General features: G+C 47.3%; 1 protein-coding gene across 3 annotated transcripts in view; it reads right to left on the bottom strand.

Moving 5' to 3' along the window:
- LOC114050437 (cell division cycle-associated 7-like protein) overlaps nt 1-8,253 on the bottom strand; it is a 31,957-nt gene extending 23,704 nt beyond the window's left edge. For 2 of the 3 annotated variants that reach the window (XM_027872111.1, XM_027872112.1), the window contains exon 1: nt 7,078-7,128. In XM_027872111.1, coding sequence (XP_027727912.1) covers nt 7,078-7,101 — 24 coding nt within the window. In that variant the 5' untranslated portion in view covers nt 7,102-7,128. Of the gene's footprint in view, nt 1-7,077; nt 7,129-8,195 lie in introns of those variants that run through there. The other variant, XM_027872113.1, reaches the window with a different exon arrangement.
- Between the last annotated feature and the right edge of the window lie 4,988 nt (nt 8,254-13,241).

Below are 13,241 nucleotides of genomic sequence, written 5' to 3'. Positions count from 1 at the left end.
TGTGTGTGTGTGTGTGTGTGTGTGTGTGTGTGTGTGTGTGTGTGTGTAGGCCGTTTCTTAATCCCACTTATAGAAGGAGTAAGGAAGACTGTTTTGTACAAAGAAGCCTATTAAGGCCATCCAAGCCGTCTTCCCCTAGGTGTTTTTGGCTACTGGTGTTAAAAGGCAGATTCTCAAACCCTTTTTTGAAAAGCTGCCTGAGAGGTTATCCACTTGAAACACTCTCAAGGAAGCTTCTGAGAAGCCTTTTTTTTTTTTTTCTTTTTGGTAAAGACACTAATAAGCTCCTTGCTGAGAAGTCAGAGAAGATGAAAACTAAACTGGTTAACAATTATAAAGTATCTCTTTTACTCATCTGAGTTTTCCTAGATGCTTTTAAGGGGAAAAAAATCCAATTCAACTCAACAAATCTTTATTCAATGACAACATGTGTAAGACACTATATTCTGCAAAGTCTTAGCCCTGAATGGGGCCATAAAATATAGACTTTAAAAGGGGCTCCTAATTAGGAAGTGTTGTTAAAACGAGGTCAGTTATAAAGCACCACTTTGCAAACCTTGAAGCTCGATATAAATACTAGCTATTACCATTATTATTATTAAAATGTTGGCATTTCATTATTTATGGTCTCTTCCAGAATCCCAGAGCTACACTCAAAATTAGCCTCAGTCCCCCAGGAGCAGACATTTAGAGATGGAAGGGACCTTCAATGGTATCTTTATCATATGGGTAAGGAAACTGATGCTCAGGGAGATTAAGTGATTGTCCCAAGTTACCCAAAGAATAAATGTCAGAACTAGGATTTGAACTCCAGTCTTTTTACTTTTAATCAAGAACTGCATCCTACCACCAGGCTCAGTGAGTAGGTATTAAGCATCTGCTGTGGAAAGAGGACTGTGGGAGACGCCAAGAAAGACACAGAACTTAGGGGGAAAATTTAGTCCCTGCCTCAAAGAGCTTATAGTCTAATAGGGGGACAAGGTATAAACCCAGATAACTATATTGTATAATGAGTGCCCTGAGCTAGATTGAAATATAATTAGGAAATATTTGACAAAATAAAGAAAAATAAATAGAACACAGATAATGTTAATGTGTGGTTTTCTAAGTCAATACACAGTCATAGTTTAGTGGCCCCATTTCTATTGAGTTAGAGAGGCACCAAAAAAGTGCAAGGCTAGGATCTGAGTTAGGGAGAAAAGCATTACCAGTCAATGAGACCAAGACAGGCATCATTAAGCAGGTGGCATTAAAGGATGGGTCAGCATTCACAGGTTAAACAGGGGAAAGGAGGACATGCCAAAAGCGTGAGCACAGGTGGGAAGGCACAGGGATTACTTAGATGACAGGGATGGCCTATTTAGATCCGAGGGGACTCTGAGAGCTCACTGGCTCAAACTACTCAGTTCACAGATAAGGAAAGGACATCCCTGAGAGGAGTGACCTGCCCAAGATGACTCAGGGGGTCTAGTCAGCAGCAAGGCTGCGAATCAAACTCAGGTGCCCTGACCTCGATCCACTCCTTTCTCCTATACTTCAAGCTACCAGAAAAGAGAAAGGAGGGGACAGGAGGAGGGACGGCGGCCGACTACAGACCCTTAACTCCAGGTGAAGGAGTCTGTCCTTTATTCTACAGGCAACAGAAGACCCCCGGAGATTTCTTAATAGAACAGCATTACCAGAAACATACTTTAGGAGGATGAGGGTATGATAGCAGAAGGAAACAGGGATCAGAGAGTGGGAAGACAGGACAGGTGAGAAGACCTATCAGGAGACCCAAGCAGCAGGAGATACTAAGGGCTTAGATTATGGTAAGAATGGAGTGGAAGAAGACAGAGAGAGAAAGAGACAGAGAGAAACGAGAGAGACAGAGAGAGAGCACTCAGAGCTGCAAACATCATCTAAGGCTGGGTGAGTTTAGGGATTTGTCCAAAATCACACTTGGAGTCACTGGACCTGCGTTCAAATCCCAGGTCTGCTATGTACTACCTATATGGCCTTAGACAATTCACTTTAACCTCTCTCTGCCTCAGTTTCCACTCCTGTAAAATAATGATGAGATATGCTCTAAGGTCCCTTCAGCTTGAAACAGATGATCTTAAGATGAATGTATCCAGAGTATCCCCAGCCACCTGCCACACTGGTAGGTAGTGAAAGGGATAGATAGTGGGCCTGGGGGTCAGGAAGACGAGTTTATTACTTTAAAAACACCTTCTCAGGGTGACGTGACTGTTATCTGGTCAGTGAAACTCAGGCCACGACCAGATCCGTCAAATCCTACACAAAATCTCTGCCATCTCGCAAAGTTCGAGGAACGTTCACCCCTGAGAATGTTGAAATTTCACTGTTTACCTATGGCCCAGCAGCAAACAGCTGAGAGCAGGACTGTTTCCTAGTTGTGCACCCCCAGCAAAGTTGCTGGTCCAAAGGAAGGGCCTCATAAATGCTTGGAAGCCCCTTTCGAGCATGTCTGATTCTATCCCCAGTATCTAGCACAATGTTGTAAGCCCTTAATAAAGATTTTTCCAATGAAGGGAAAAGGAATAAGCATTTATGTAGCACCTACCATGCTATGTGCCTACATTGTGCTAAGCAATTTACAATTATTACCTCATTTGATCCTCATAACAAGCTTGGGAGATGGGTAGTGTTGTTATCCCGATTTAACAGATGAGAAAACTGAGGCAAACATCAAGGAAATGACTTACCCAAGGTCACACAACTAGGAAGTGTCTGACACTGGATATAAACTCAGGACTTGGTTGTCCTTTAGAAAACAAGTAGAAAACGGATGGTCTTCCAGCATTTCTTTAAAAAAAAAAATCCAACCTCTTTGGAGGGTAAGTGGTACAAATTATCACCTCCTTTGGGTTTCTAAATTCCATGGGTGAAGTCACCGTTACAAAATACCCCTGACATTCCTGGAAAGCCAAATCCTGAACTTGAGCTCTGAGGGAATGGTTCTGGGCTACCCAGCTCCCCCCTGCCCTTCCAGATTTCTTTCCTATCACTCCCCTTTCCAGTCAAACTGGTCCCAAATTCAGCTCTCCATCCCCCACCTTGGTGCCTAGCCCTAAGTGCAGGCTGCCCCCCCATGCCTCCAGGGCACTTCCTCTTGGATGCTCGAGTTCCTCTTGGACGGTCCTGTATCCTCATCCCCATCTGCTCCCTTTCCGTAGTACCTGCCTCTGTTTTTCCCCCAGATTTGCTGACCTGTGCATGTACATTGTCTAACTGCACAATCCCTGGTAGAATGTAAGCTCTCAGAGGACAGGGACTGGGATTTTTCTTTCTTTTTCATCCCTGCCCCTTAGTCCAGTGCCTGGCACGTGACAAGTGCTTAATGGAACTAAATTAGATTTTTAAGAAAATTCTAGAAAATGCAGCTCCACGATGGCAAGGCCCGTGCCAGCTTCTGGGCACATCCCTGGGCTTTCCCTTTACTAACTGCAGCTAATGTACACAAATCATCTTACTCCACACAGGGCTGGAAAGGCCCTTAGAGCTGTCTAGTCTGAACCTCTTATTTTACAGATGTGGCAACTGAGGCACAGAGAATGTAAGTGAATTAAGTGCAGGCAGGTATCTGGAGGCGGTGGAGCTAAGAGTCAAAACCAGTTTCTCTAAACCCAGAAGCTACTTCCCTTTCTTCACCCAGATTTGCAGCTGGATCAATAAAAACTGTAGCCTTCACAGACAGCCAGGAGTAGTCCCCAGGCTACCTGAAACGTGGGTCACTTGTGTACCCAGGGGATTCCTCACCCTCGTCAGTGCTTTCGTGTAGGAGAAGCCATGACCCCCAAGATCAAAAGCAGAGACCCCCCAAGACTGGGAGGGACAGAGGTCCAGAATTCCAAACAAGTCTGACTTCCGCAGCGACCTTCTGAGGTTAGGTGTGCAGAGTAACAGTCAGGCAACAGAAAGACATTGGGCTGTGGATCAGCTGTGTCCAACTCTGTGACCCTGTGGGACCATACTGTCCGTGGGGTTTTCTTGGCAAACATACAGGGGCGGTTTGGCATTTCCTTCTCCAGTGGATGAAGGCAAACAGAGTGAAGTGACTTGTCCAAGGTCACACAGCTAGTGAGTGTCTGAGGCTGGATTTGAACTCAGGGCTTCCTGCCTCCAGGCTCAGCACTCTATCCACTGAGCCATCTAGCAGCCTCCAGCATTATACGGTCTTTCCAACTCCAAGGCCTATGCCCTACAAACCCGTATCTCTCCCCCTTAGGAGCTCAGCTGCCTTTGCTGGGGCTTGCTGGGAAGGTCACTATCATACCATAAAGGCGGAGGGGCAGAGACCACAGACGGGGCTGGCGCAGAGCAATCCTCCATTCCACGGATTTCTAATCCAATCCCTCATTAACTGGTGGGATTCCAAGGCAGAAGGTGTTTTCTCCTTCCTCTTCCCAATCCCCAGAATTAGCTCTAATCTGTTTTTCTTCTCTCAGTTATGTGATTTTGTAGGAAGCTGCATCTTCCGTCTTTTGAATAAGCTCTGACAGGCTATACTACGCCCTTCGGACAAAGAGAAAAATGACAAGCTGCCCTGCCCTCAAGGAGCTTATGTTCCACCAACCTGAAAGCCCCGGCTCACTTGAGCTCAGTGCTGGCCGGGCTGTGGTAACCTACCTTTCTTTCCACAAATCTTATTCTAGTTTTATTCAAACACAATCATCGAATTTGAGAGTTGGAAGGGTCACCAGGGGTCTCCAGCCTGACCCACCCGGGAAAGGAATCAGAATCACAGCTGGAAGGGACGCTGAAACCCATTCATTTTACAGAGAAGAAAACTGAGATCACACTAGAGTACAGAGGGAAAAGCTTCAACCATCTATTGGCCTCCCCTCCTGACACAGTCCCTGAGGGTTACCATCTTTGTCCCAGCCCCCTGAGCCATTCTCCACTCACTGAAATTGCAAAGCGTAAGTGGCTTTCCCTGAAAAGATAAGGTGGCACATTTCCACTGGGAAAATCACTTTCATCTCTGCTGCCCATTAGTTCTTTAAAACACCTGATCTTACATAGCAGCATTTGTTCCAATTGGTAAAGAGAGTGTGGCTGGGATCTGTGGGTCAAACTCAACACAGTAAAAAGTTTATTCAACCTATGTGAGAGAGGAAGGATGGAGAGGACGGGACAAAAGGGAAAGGGGAGAGAGGGAAGAGGAAGAAGGGGGGGAAGGCGAAGAGGGAGGGAAGGAAGGGAGGGGGAAGAAAAGGGGGGAGAGAAGAGGGAGGAGGGGGAAGAAAAGGGGAAGAGGAAAGGGAAGGATACAGGTTTTCTCGTTATCTTAGAATACAATCCAATCTCCAATTCAGCAGCCCCCCCACTTCCCAGTATACTACATACTAAATTCAGATAATGTGACTCCCAGGTTTTGACTAAAAGTGAATTTTAAGTTCGTGAATTTAAAAAAAAAATTGATGAAATGCTTGGGGTCAAGCAGCGTGCTTTTACCCAGAATGCAAGCTCCTTGAGGGCAGGCGCTGTGATTATGTCTGTGTGCCCTCAGAGCGTGACTCAGCCCTGACACACCACAGATTAATAAAGGCTCCCTGCACAGTTACATTCACAGATTCTGAACAGGAAGAGCCCTCGGATTTGGTCACTCCTGCATCTCAATTTCCTCATCTGGGAAGTGGAGGGGGCTGGAGTGGATGGGGTCTAACGGCTTTTTTTAGCTCTATACCTATGGTTCTGTGAACTCCTCCATTTGGGGGCGGAGGAAACAGCCGGGAGCGGGGAAGAGCCTTGTCAAAGGCGGGGCAGACCTAAACACGCAGACCCCAAATTAGAAGCCAGGTCTCCTGGCCCCTAAAGCTTTCCAGCTCCCTCTGGGGTTCAGGGTCCGAGCAAGACCCTTCCAGTGCCTTCCCCTGCTAAGCCCGCGGGATCCTGAGTGACTCACTGACCCTCTGAATGTTCCTATGGAGCTCAGGCCAGAAGCATCACTACCGCCGCCAGGTTTCACACAAGGAGCTCTCTACTTGCAATTCTGGCTTCCTCCGTGCAGTCGAGACAAACACGTACTTTTCTTGTTTTTATTTCTTCCCCTCATTTAAAAAGTTTCTAAAACACCAAATACATCTCAGAAGCTATGCTTGCCAACAGAGTTAAAATGCAAACTTTCGGGAGGTTTGACTAAACAATGGCACGAACAGCAACTATTCCACTGGAATCTTCCCCCCACCCCACCCCCACCAAGTTGGGGTTTTGGTATTTGGCCAGGGGTGTACTTCAGCCAAATGGCAAGATGGGGAGTGTGCTAAGTCAATACCGGCCGAGATTCCGAGCACTCAACACTGGGTCACTGTACTAACTTGGGGCACCTCGATTCCGTGCCCCACCTTCCTCATTCCCCCGACCCCGGGCCCATAACGTGGCCGAGGGAGGAAAACACATCCAAAGTCGGAAGGTGAACCTGGGCTCGCCGGTCCGAGGGGCCCCGAGCCGTGCGGCCCGGCCCCAGCCTCCTCTCCTCCTGCAAGCATCCCTGGGGTCACATGCCAAGCCCTGATGACTCTTCCTTCCCACTCCGGCCCTTTTTCTTTTTAGAAGTTTACAAACAATCGTTTGGGTCCTCCCGAACCACATCCGAGCTGGCTCGGTTCCTCACCTATTTTTCTTACTAGAATAGAGTGTTGCACAGAGCGGGTAGAGTCGGAGACACCATCCCAGCGTAAGGGGGCATCTGAGAAACCTCCCTAGGATCCCAAAGCAACAAAGCCTCTCCCAGGCAATCTTAAGCAACAGTTGGGCGGATGGGGAGGGTCCCCCTGGAATCAGAGACCAAACCCCTTCCCCTCAGCTCCAAATATGAAATCCAGGGGCTGCTGGCATGGGAGGTTATCTCTTAGAGCGAGCCTTCCCATGAAGCAAGTTCCTACCCACGGACACAAACGCGCGCGGGCCAAAGTGCAAAATGAGAAAAATCCAGCGGCATCGGCCGGGAAAGCTCGCGGCAAGCCAAGCTCCAGGAGGGAACCGGGAGGAGGCACGGAGGGAGAGGGAAGGAGGGAGGGAGGGAGCACGGGGCCATGTGTGCATTCAGGCTGCAAGCGCCCGGAGCCTCACCTTTGCAGCGGCCGCCCGCTCCATGCTCGTCAGAAGCCCCGGCCGGGCTGCGGCGCGCGCCCCGGTCACCGCCGCCTCCCGAGCGGCAGCCACGGCGCGACGTTCCGGAACGTCCGGGCCCGGGCGCACGGGCTACAAAGTATCCAAGGGGAGCCGGACCGTCTGCAGGCGTTCGAATGCAGAGCGCCGAGCGGCTGGCGGGCTGCGGCGCGGGGCAGAGAGCGATCGCACTCGTCTCCCGGCCGTGGGGGGGAGACGCCCGAGAGGCCGCTGCCCCGTGGCCCGCTGCGGGCCAGCCCCGAGCTCCGCGCGTGGCGCCCGGCCTCCCAGCCGTGGGCTTTCACGCTCGCCTTGGCCGGGGGCGCGAGGGAGGGGCCGCGGCCGCGCGCGGGCGGCGGCTGGCCGGGCCGAGGCGGCGGTGTCCCCCCTGCAGTGTGGGGCCGCAGTGGAGCGGTCCGATCGGCTTTCTGCGCGGGAGAAGTGCTAGGGGGACGTCCCGCTCTGCCCAGCTGGTTGCAGCCCCCTGGGCCGCGGGCCGTGGCGGGGAAGGACCCCCGTAGCCTTCCTTGGGACGATCAAGGCAGTTGCCCCCGTGCCCCCTACCCGCCCCGGGCTGGTGTTTCTGGTGGGCTTTCTGGCCTGCTCTGCACTTTTGCTCGGCTTAACTTAGGAAGGGGCGCGCGTTGAAAGCTGGCTCCCGGTGCACGCCCATGTGCCCAAGGCTTTGCAAGCCTGGCCAGGGCCGCCGCATCCTCAACCCGAGCAAGGGCTTAGCTCTAGGATTTGGGCAACGCAGGCTCACGGAAGGCTGCCCTTGCTCGCAGCCTCCGCTTTTGCAAAGCATGGCGCTTGGAAAAGTTCAGAATTAATCACGTGGAAATATTCAACCTCTGTTCTTTCCCGAGTTACAAAGTTGCCACAAGCACCTCTGTACCCCTCGGAGGGAACCCGCGGGCGCCCAATCCCTGGCTTGAGTGGGACTCATTGTTCAAGGAGCACGTGGGAGGGCCCGGCTCCGAATTTAATTTTCCCTCCAACGGTGGATGGGGAAGAAAGCTGCTGAGCAGTTTTAGAATGAAGGCTTGAGTTTAGTGACAAGACGACACTCTTATACTTACTGTGGCCGAGTCCAAGAGAAAAAAATTCTCATAATGCACTTGAGTCCTAGCAGGGAGGTCCTCAGCTGCCCGTCTTGGGATCTGCAGTCAAAGGAGACCAGAGTGGGAATGACCGCCCTTAATGTGACCCTGATAGGCCCTAATTTCCCCATCTGTAAAAGGAGATGAGTGCAGCGTGCTCTCCCGCTGAAATACTGAAAGGGTTCTCGAGCACTTTCCTCACTTCCAGTGAGTAGCTCATGCAAATAAATCCCCCCACCCCCTTCCCAGAAAAGGCATTTTACAGCCAAAGAAACTGAGGCTCAATACTGGCAATAGACAGCTAAAGTTAACCCGAAAAATGTGCCCTTTGATTCGTTAATTCCCAAGTTCAAATCTGGCCTCGGACACTTACTAGCTGTGTGACCCTGACCAAGTCATTTCACCTCTGTCTGCCTCAGTTCACTGACCTGTATAAATGAGGTTAACAACAACACCTACTTCCCAGGGTAGTTCGGAGGAGCATTTGTAAAGTGCTTTGTGAATCGTAAGGTGCTTTATAGATGCTGGCTAATATTATTGTTGTTGTTATTAATACCATTTTTAGTCACATGTGTTGAGAGTATACTTTCAAAAACAACCACAAAAGAGCTGTTAAGTACAAAGATTGTCAAAGCAGCTTTATGGGCAATCACAAGCAATTGTAAACAAGCTGAACGTCTAATGACAGGGGAGGAGTCAGATAAATCGGGCTACATAATGGAATAGAATCCTTTGGGTAGATAAGATGGCCAAGTATAAGGGACACAGCACTTTGGGTCCCTTTATAAAATTGTGCGAAGTGGATGGGGGGGGGGAAGGAGCAGACCCAGAAGAGTAGGGTTCACACAAAGCAAATGCTAGCCCAAAAGAGGAAGAGATAAGGAAAATGAATAGACAAATAGCCCAAGGAGGGCTTAATGGAGGACTTTCTGATATTGATTCATGAGTTGAAATGATTGAATTTAGATAGAAATAGGTGCTGGCCAATTTTATAATTGGCTGTACTGATGTGCTTTTTATTAAAATATTTACATTTATTCTAAAAGAGGAAAAAAAAGTCAGAAACCTCATTTGAGTTACCCAAGGGACACACTGTTGCTATCTTCTAATGAGGGAAGGTTTAGGGCTCCTGCCAAAGTCAGTTCTTTTGAAACAACTTTGTTCAGAACTGTTCTGGACTTGCCTTGCAAGTTTCTGAGTGTTAATTACTGAGGTCCAAATGTTGCTTTTTTAAAACCCCATCTATGTAAGGGCACTGCCCCAAGGCCCCCTGCCTGATCAGTGGGTAAGTCCTCCCAACTGGATTTGGAAAAGAATTTACCTCATTTTAGCTGAAACATTTAATGAGACCATTTTATTTGGTGTTATTAAAAGTTCCATCCTGCCCTTTTGAATGTTTGATTTTAAGTGATCCAAACATCACAGCTAATGGGAAAGGACCAGGAAAGAAAGTATGACTCAGTCTGTGTTCCGTGGGCAAGAAAATAAAGCATTGAAATCAAAAGTAACCTCAGTGGCGGGGTGGGTGGATGGGGCCAGCTTTTTATGAAGATTTTAAAATTTTATAACCAGAGACATGAAAGATGTTTTTGTTAAGGTATATGTTTTTTTCTCCCTCCAGATGTGGCCGGGCGGCCACTTGTCGGCGATGTTGTCGAGGGTATTGCTGGTCAGGTAGGGATGGGACTGACCGGTCACTGAAGTATCTTCTCTTTCTGAGATATTAGTATTTTAAAAAGAACGAAGCCTTTAAGTTCACTTAAAATAAAATTTAAAAATAGTAGTGAAATGCATTTTTGAGAGGACAGATTCCCACACTTTGCCTTATTGTTATCACTGATTTCATAAAGATTTTTAATGTCATCAATCAGGAGCTGGAAGAGGGGGTATTAGTGACTATTTAGTCTGATCCTCTGTTTTATTAATATTATTAATGATGATAATGATCATGGTGGTTAGTATTTATATAGCATTTTATAATTTTCAAAGCTTTAAATGACAGTGCCAGGATTCAAACCCAGGTCCTCTGACCCTAGGTGCATTGCTTCGGCCATTCTACACTGCCTTGAGTCTGGCCACAGGCAGAAAACCCATCCCTCCCAAGCCAACCTGCCACTGAGCCTCTCCAGACTTTAGTAGGCTGTTGCTTAGGGGACGGCCATCCCATAGGTTCCCTGGGCTTGTACTCAAAGACAGATCTCACTGAAGAAATCCGTGTTGTGGGACCAAGAGGAGACACCGGCCATCCCTGTTGTCCTGTCTTCAGCTGGAGATGAACAGAGGACACTTTGAATAAACCTACAGAGAATGAGCTGACACAGGTTTATTCAACCACAAACAGAAGTTATCAATCTGTTCGGTTATTCTTCAAACATTAAACATCAAAAAATAATAGCAGGAGAGTGACTTGTCTCAGGACAGTTTTTAACTGAATTCCACTGGAAAAGATGAGAAACTAATAAGTCGGGGAGGGGAGAAGAACAGAAGGAGGAGGAGGAGATGAAGAAGGAGGAAGAGGAGAAATAATGATAGGCAAATATAGTGCTTAGAGTGCTGGACCTGGAGTCAGGAAGACCTGAGTTCAAATCCAACCTCAGACACTTATTAGCTAGGCAAGTCACTTACCTGCTGTCTGCCTTAGTTTCCTCATCTGTTAAATAAGGCTATTAATAGCACCTACCTCCCAGAGTTGTTGTGAGGATCAAATGAGATAATATTTGTAAAGTTCTTTGTAAAACTTAAAGATGAGGAAACTGAGGCTCTGTCGGTCAGTAAGCATTTATTGAGTGCCTACTACATGCAACCTAAGTGATGTGCCTAAGGTTGCCCAGCGAGTAAGCTGCCTGAGCAGGATATGGAGCCAGTTCTTTTGACTCCAAAGCCAGCACCATTTAGCATGCATTTCCTTCGACTCAGGGATTTGAAGTCATTCAGTATGTCCACCTGCCATATGCGTAAAGACACAAGTTGTCTCTAAGTACTGGACATTGAAGAGGAACTTGACCTAGTTGGTTGGGCCCCAAGAGATGGAGCTAGAAGCGAAGAGAAGAGGTTGTAAAGAGGGAAAGTTAGGTTTGATAACCAGATAGACCTTACACTGAGGTGTTCCAAAGTAGACTAAGCCGCCTTGGGAAGGAGTGAGTTCCCCATCATTGGAGGGCTGCAGAGAAAGACTGGATGGATACTTTTTATCAGTCTCTCTACTGATCTCCAGTCTCCCATCTCCAACTGCCTTTCAGGCATCTCAAACTGGATGTCCAAAAGACATCTTAAACTCAACACATCCAAAATAGAGTTCATGGTCTTTCCCCCTAAACCCTACCCCACACTCCTACGTTCCCTATTACTGGAGAGGGAGTCTGTCAGGCTCCCAACCTGGGAGTCATCCTGGACTCCACACTGTTCTCTCACCCTCAGATCCAATACGGTACCAAGGCCTGTGGATTTCACCTCTGCAGCATCTCCCAAATCTGCCTCCTTCTCTGCTCTCACATGGTCCCCACCCTGGTGAACGGCCTCTCAGCTTCTACAGGAAGCCTTCCCCAGCCTCTCTTCATTCCAGTGCTTTTCCTCATTTAATTATCTCCTATTCATCTTGTATGTAGCTTGTTTGCACATATTTGTTTGCTTATGGACTCCCCTTTTAGACTGTAATCTTCCTGAGACTATCTTGGGTCTTTTTGTGTCCTTGGCACTTAGCACAGTTCTGGGCACAAAGCAGGCCCTTGATAAATGTTAATTGAATTACGGGGGGCTCCTATTCAAGTACAATAGATAGAAATTGAACCTGGAGTCATGAAGACCTGAGTTCAAATTCAATGTTAGACTTTACTAGCTATATGACCCTGGCCAAGTCAGTTAACCTTTATCTGCCTCAGTTTTCTCATTTATAAAATGGGGATAATAATAGCATCCACCTCCTAGGGTTATTGTGAGGATCAGATGAGATAAGAATTGTAAAATGCTTTGCAAAGGTTAAATGCTATATAAATACTAGCTATCATCATCATCGTCATAAGTATTTATCTTATCCCTACCACTAGAATGTAAGCTCCAGGAAAGTAGAACTCTCTTAGATTTGTATCCCCAGCAGATCTCGCTCTTAGTTGACTTTGACAAAGAAGATTTATAAACACTTTTCTAGACGCAGGAAGTGCTTCTTGGGAACGTTCCCATCGCCGCAATCCCTGCTGTCGATGGGATCAGGAGAGGCAGAGGAAGAGCCCAGAGCCCAGAGCCCAGAGAGCCGCAGTCACAGCCTGTCACCAGCTTAGCTTTCCAAAGAAAACAGGGTTCCACCACATGTCTCTAGTGTAGATCACTGATAGAGAAGGTGACCCCGAGTCCAGTCTGGAGGCTGCAGAGAAATGAGAGCAACTGGTGAGAGTCAGGACAAAGAAAACAGGCAGAAGGAAGGTCAAAGGAACGGGGATTATTTAGTCTGAAGAAGGCTCAGGAGGGACTTAATAACTGTCTTTAATTAAATGAAAGGTTATTAAAAGGAAATTACTGGCCAGCTGTGATTTAAAAAAAAATGCACTAGGGACAGAACAAAAGCAAGAGAGTTTCATGCGAAGCAGGAGAAATTTCATTTAAACATGAGGAAAACTTCCCAACAGATTGACAAAGTAAAGAAAGTTACAGAATCTCTTTCTATGGGGATTTTTTTTTAGGAACAGTTTTGGATGGTTTAAATACAGTCTGTCTTTAAGAAGGCCCTAGTCGGCCTTAGATGACTCTTCTGGATAATTAATTCATCAAAGGCCAAAGTATAACGCCCATTACACATCTTTCATTCATTTCTAGGAATAGCTTCTTTACATGAATTTACATACAAGGCATTGAAGTATTCCTTGTTTTCTATTATTGTTGACTGATTGATATTATTGAATTTGAGTCTCAACATCCCTGTGTGGTAGGTGCTACAGTTATTATTATTTTAAAATTATATTAATAACTATATTCATATAATTTTTTTTTGCTTAGGCAATTGGGGTTAAGTGACTTGCCCAGGGTCACACAGCT

The sequence above is a fragment of the Vombatus ursinus genome, unplaced genomic scaffold (genome assembly GCF_900497805.2).
Source record: "Vombatus ursinus unplaced genomic scaffold, bare-nosed wombat genome assembly UNPS02014799.1, whole genome shotgun sequence".
Classification (NCBI taxonomy): Eukaryota; Metazoa; Chordata; class Mammalia; order Diprotodontia; family Vombatidae; genus Vombatus; species Vombatus ursinus.
This window is presented reverse-complemented; position numbering and strand designations above follow the sequence as displayed.